The 6241-nt window shown below is 39.1% G+C and overlaps 1 protein-coding gene across 1 annotated transcript; it reads left to right on the forward strand.

Annotated features, from left to right (window-relative positions):
• The first annotated feature begins 700 nt into the window (after nucleotides 1-700).
• LOC127662765 (potassium channel subfamily K member 3-like) lies at nucleotides 701-5239 on the forward strand. Its single transcript, XM_052154070.1, has 2 exons — nucleotides 701-1059; nucleotides 3688-5239. Exons 1-2 carry the CDS (start codon nucleotides 777-779, stop codon nucleotides 4554-4556), a joined length of 1152 nt encoding a protein of 383 aa, XP_052010030.1. The 5' UTR covers nucleotides 701-776; the 3' UTR covers nucleotides 4557-5239.
• Nucleotides 5240-6241: the final 1002 nt, after the last annotated feature.

Here is a 6241-nt window from a genome sequence, read left to right on the forward strand (position 1 = left end):
TGATTTTACTCAAAGTACTCTTTGTGCACCACACATTGCATCTTACCTTCATAGCACATGGGTGATTCATTGCAGCAAAGCTTCTTTATTGACCCTTGTTTCCAGAAATAGGCACGTTTTGCCAACATGTGAATGATTCACTGTAAAAAAAATAATAATAATTTTATAAAGAGAAAATACAGTATAATTCAACATTCATTCCACATTTTTCAAAGTGTGAATTTCCCCTAAAATACATTTATTTATACCAAAGTTACACTTTCCTCATTACTTAAGAGATAATATGTGTTACTGTGGAAAAACCAAAACAGGCATTCTCCTTTAAATTAAGGTAAATGTAATTAATTTTACACATAATAAATGTCATTTTAACCTGAGACTCTCAAGTATACCTAAGTACATTTAGGCAAGTTAAGTAGAAAATGTATTGCTTATACCACGTAATTACAATGTAACATGGTCACTGTACTGTAAAGTGTGGCCAGATACAAAAAGTTTGCCCCCTCTTTTCGTTAATCCCAGTTGACCAGCCAAACTGCAAGGAACATATGACCATATATGGAGCGTGTATATTTCCCTGGGGGTGGTGCTGAAAGAACAGCTCCCACTAAACACAGCTTCTTTGAATAGCGGTCCCTTGTGACAGGTTTTCCAGTGACCCTCTTCAGCTGGATCCTTGTGCCAAGAGGCTGCACGGGAGCTATGAATCACGAGAGTTCCCATACATGTACCGGAGCTTTAAAAACTGACGGATATTTTGAGGTGACTATGAGAAGATGAAGAGACAAAACGTGCGGACACTCGCCTTAATTATCTGCACTTTGTCCTATTTACTCATTGGAGCGGGAGTCTTCGACGCTCTGGAGTCAAAGCTGGAAAAAAGACAGAAGGGACAACTCGATTATTCAAAATCTCAACTAATGCACGAATATAATCTCACGAGATCTGACTTTGATCAAATTGAAAAGGTCGTGTTGCTCCTGAAACCTCACAAAGCCGGAGTCCAGTGGAAGTTCTCCGGATCTTTATACTTCGCCATCACTGTGATAACGACTATAGGTAATTTTCACTCAAGTCATAACACTTTGATTGTCCCGGTATACAGTGTGTGTGTGTGTGTGTGTATATAATTTTCACTCAAGTCATAACACTTTGATTGTCCCGGTATACAGTGTGTGTGTGTGTGTGTGTGTGTGTGTATGTATGTATGTATATAATTTTCACTCAAGTCATTAAACTTTAATTGTCCCCGTATACAGTGTGTGTGTGTGTGTGTATAATTTTCACTCAAGTCATGAAACTTTGATTGTCCCGCTATACAGTGTGTGTGAGCGTGTATTTATCACTTTGTGGGGACCAAATGTCCCCATAAGGATAGTAAAACCCAAAATGTTTGACCTTGTGGGGACCATTTTGTCGGTCCCCATGAGGAAAACAGCTTATAAATCATACTAAATTATGTTTTTTGAAAATGTAAAAATGCAGAAAGTTTTCTGTGAGGGTTAGGTTTAGGGGTTGTGTTAGGTTTAGGGGATAGAATATAAAGTTTGTACAGTATAAAAACCATTATGTCTATGGAAAGTCCCCATAAAACATGGAAACACAACATGAGTGTGTGTGTGTGTGTGTGTGTGTGTGTGTGTGTGTGTGTGTGTATGTGTGAGCGTGTATTTATCACTTTGTGGGGACCAAATGTCCCCATAAGGATAGTAAAACCCGAAATTTTTGACCTTGTGGGGACATTTTGTCGGTCCCCATGAGGAAAACAGCTTATAAATCATACTAAATTATGTTTTTTGAAAATGTAAAAATGCAGAAAGTTTTCTGTGAGGGTTAGGTTTAGGGGTAGGGTTAGGTTTAGGGGATAGAATATAAAGTTTGTACAGTATAAAAACCATTATGTCTATGGAAAGTCCCCATAAAACATGGAAACACAACATGTGTGTGTGTGTGTGTGTGTGTGTGTATATAATTTTCACTCAAGTCATAAAACTTCAATTGTCCCGCTATACAGTGTGTGTGTGTGTGTGTGTGTGTGTGTGTGTGTATAATTTTCACTCAAGTCATAAAACTTTGATTGTCCCCGTATACTGTGTGTGTGTGTGTGTGTGTGTGTGTGTGTGTGTGTGTGTATATATAATTTTCACTCAAGTCATGAAACTTTAATTGTCCCCGTATACTGTGTGTGTGTGTGTGTGTGTGTGTGTGTGTGTGTGTGTATAATTTTCACTCAAGTCATGAAACTTTGATTGTCCCGGTATACAGTGTGTGTGTGTGTGTGTGTGTATAATTTTCACTCAAGTCATGAAACTTTGATTGTCCCGGTATACAGTGTGTGTGTGTGTGTGTGTGTGTGTGTGTGTGTGTGTATATAATTTTCACTCAAGTCATAAAACTTAATTGTCCCGCTATACAGTGTGTGTGTGTGTGTGTGTGTGTGTGTGTGTGTGTGTGTGTGTGTGTGTGTGTGTATGTATGTATATAATTTTCACTCAAGTCAAAAAACATTAATTGTCCCGGTATACAGTGTGTGTGTGTATGTATGTATGTATATATATATATATATATATATATATATATATATATATATATATATATATATATATATATATACACATAGAGCATATATGTGTTATACATTTTAAATGAATTTAAATGAAAGCACAAAACAATTATCAATATACATATAGGTGTGAATATGGGTCTAAATGTTTGTATTTTATAATATAGCAATGGACTGTGACATTCCTCATACATATCACCACCTTCTGGGTAGAAAGGACAATTTATAGGTAAAAAGATTTAACCACTGGAGTCATTTGGATAACTTTTATAATGCCTTTATGCACATTTTGGAGCTTCAAAGTTTTAAACCCTGTTGACTTGATGACCTACAGAGCTGAAATATTCTCCTAAAATCTTCTGGAGAAGAAAGAAAGTCATACACATCTGGGATGGCATGAGGGTTATTAAATGAAGAGAGAATTTTCCTTTTTGGGTGAACTATCCTTTTAATTTTAGAATGACAATGATAATGTTTTTCACGCACAGCACTGGGGTCTCTGGGACTCCAATCATAAAGAAAATCAATTTCAACAGAACTTGATGCTTAAATTCTCTAATTCATAGAAAATTATAAATGTCTGTTCCCATAAAGACTAGAATGTAGATTCTGTAATGCCATAACAACATGACTAGACTACTAGTAGACTATATAACTTTGTTGTCCTAATTTGATGTTGAAAAATGAATCAATGGTTATGTTTGTCATCCCAGTACTAAGAGCTGAGAGCTTCAACAAATCTCAAAAATCTCCAGGCTAAGGCTGTTTTAATCTGCCCTCATTGGGGAGTTCATACCATCATCACCATCATCATAACAAAATTGGGATGGCTAAGTGCAATGGAAGTCTGTAATATTTACAAAAGTACATTCAGTACAAATAAACCTGGGTGGTGTACATCTGATGAACAGTCTGTTTATTTCTGAATTTATCTTTCTGACTTGTTAAAGGTCAGAGGTTATTTAACTGACGTAAACCCCCAAAGAGCACTTCTATTATTCTGTATACAGCTATGGAATGGTACTTTATGGTCTCGAGGCAGTCGTTAATTCTATGTTCCAAACAGTATGTCTACAGTAAAAACAAAATAAAACAACCTATCCTGTTCTGCTCTTCTTCTCAAGGTTATGGCCATGCCGCTCCCAGTACGGATGCTGGGAAAGCATTTTGCATGGGGTATGCGCTTCTGGGCATCCCCCTCACCCTGGTGATGTTCCAAAGCCTGGGCGAACGTATCAACACCTTCGTCCGCTTCCTGTTGCACAAAGCCAAGAAATGTATTGGCCTGCGGCGTCCGGAAGTCTCAATGGCCAACATGGTGATCATCGGATTCTTCTCCTGCATCAGCACCTTGTGTGTGGGAGCAGCTGCCTTCTCCCACTATGAGGGATGGAGCTTTTTCCATGCCTTCTACTACTGCTTCATCACCCTCACCACCATTGGTTTTGGTGACTACGTGGCCCTGCAGAAGGACAACGCTCTCCAGAATGACCCTCATTACGTGGCCTTTAGTTTTGTCTATATTCTGATGGGCCTCACTGTAATTGGTGCTTTTCTCAACCTAGTGGTGCTACGGTTTATGACCATGAACATGGAAGATGAGAGAAGGGATGCAGAGCAGAGGGCTCTCCTCTCAATAGATAAGCAAAAAGCTCCTCCTCCACGGTGCACAGACCCTCCAACCCCTGTTGCCATGGGGCGAGACAAAAGGCGAGGACTGAAGAGCGTCTATGCCGAGGTGCTTCACTTCCAAACAGTGTGTTCCTGCCTGTGGTACCGAAGCCGGGAGAAAATGGTGATCCTTCCACAGGATCTGTCCTTCACTGACGCGCTAATGGAGCAAGGGGATATTTCACCCCACCACTTCTTTGAATCTGGCCACACGGGCTGTGTGTGCAATCCTCAACGTTGCTCAGCCATCAGTACTGTGTCTGCTGACCTGAGAAACATCTCACCATTCAAGCTGTTCTCCAAGAGACGCAGCTCTGTCTGAATAACCTCAGGTTCTTGTTAGGAGCCACTCATACAGCCACTGTAAATGTGTATTGTTTTACAGAAATGATGCTCGTAAATACATAAAGATGCTTGGATGGATCACCGGAGATTTAGGTGGAATGCTAGAAGAATGCTAAAAGTTTTACCTACATCTGTACTCTATCATTCAACTTTTTGTTTGATAACTCTTAATGAGAATTCAAATGGACTTCTACTTCTAATTACTCGGGAACACCATGATGAGGTGCAATGCACAGTATTTTAGCAATTCTTTATTAAAAAGGAATGTCTGACAAATAAAAATAGAAAATCCAATCTAAATGATTCTTTTTCTTTGTTTAGATGACATCCTCAAGGTATTATAGCTGTAAATGTGTTGTCATTCATTTCTGTCATTTTGTTTTTGTATTGATTGCTTTCAAATGACTTATTTGACAACGGCATGTTGACCAAACTCCATCTGACTCTTTTTATTAAATATACTAAGATTAAAGACCACATGAAATCGCTTGACGAATGCACTTTTCTTTCCTGTGTTGACGTATTTCTTACTGAAACTGGAAGTTGAGAAGAGTCATATCAAAGTTCTCACCCCATGAAATTCTTTGACAATTTTTTGGTGTGTGTGTATTGATGTATTTCCTATTGAAACAGGAAGTTGAGGCAGAACAAAATGAAGAGCATCCCATAAAATTGTTTGAAAAACAGTTTCTTTTGTTGTGTTGTACCTGCCTGATGTCATTGGACATTGGATGCTGCACGAGAGTTTGTTTGTGGTCTGCTTAGCATTGCTTATTCTCAAACGTTCAACATTATAGTCATCGTTCATAGTTATATCTTTTGTCATTTTACCGCATTTCAGATTTTTAATCTTTTCTCCTGTTTCATCTGCGTGTATTTTACTGGTTGCTGCTTGCACCTAGCTAGAGGCTGTGTTTGTAGCCTGCTAGTTTTTTAGCATTGCTTATATATCTGTTTTCAGCCTTTAATCCTTAAACATCTGCCATTTTTAAGCACGCATCGGGTCTTCCCGTATTATTCTCTTATCGCTATTCAACTGCGCGCATATTCCACCTGCATCTGCGTTCTAATTTTATTGCGATTAAACTGTGTGCATTTTTTTTTTCCAGCGCGCACCCGTTTTTTCTCCTCTGCGGTACACAGATTATTGTATCGACCTCAAAGCACCGCTTATCAAGAACAACCACTACCAACAACAAACAATTTTGTGAGGGATTCACATCAATCTCAAACCCTCACCACTCAGGAACAACAAACAATTTGCGGTAAGTCATGGCACCCGCTCATGTTATTTGTTCCTGCATTGCATGTCACATGTTTAAAATAGCCTCCTCCATCAGCAGTGAGGGATTCACTTGTGATAAATGTAAGGAATTAGTCAGGCTGAAGGAGAAGGTTAATGAGTTAGAGACTCGCATCCGAACGCTAGTAGAGGTTAGTGAGAAAGAGAAGCCGGTAGATAATGTTTCGGATGCGGGCAGTACAGAGAGCAACATACACACTTTGGAGCCCCTGCAGCAGGGCATTTGGGTGACGTCTTGTAGGGCAAAGAGACACCACTCTCCCGTTCCTGTTAGGGTTTCCAATCAATTCTTCCCACTCAGTGATACACCCACTGAGAATCATATTGAAAGAGCCCTTGTTATCGGTGATTCTATTGTA

This window comes from Xyrauchen texanus, chromosome 22, assembly GCF_025860055.1.
Source record: "Xyrauchen texanus isolate HMW12.3.18 chromosome 22, RBS_HiC_50CHRs, whole genome shotgun sequence".
Classification (NCBI taxonomy): Eukaryota; Metazoa; Chordata; class Actinopteri; order Cypriniformes; family Catostomidae; genus Xyrauchen; species Xyrauchen texanus.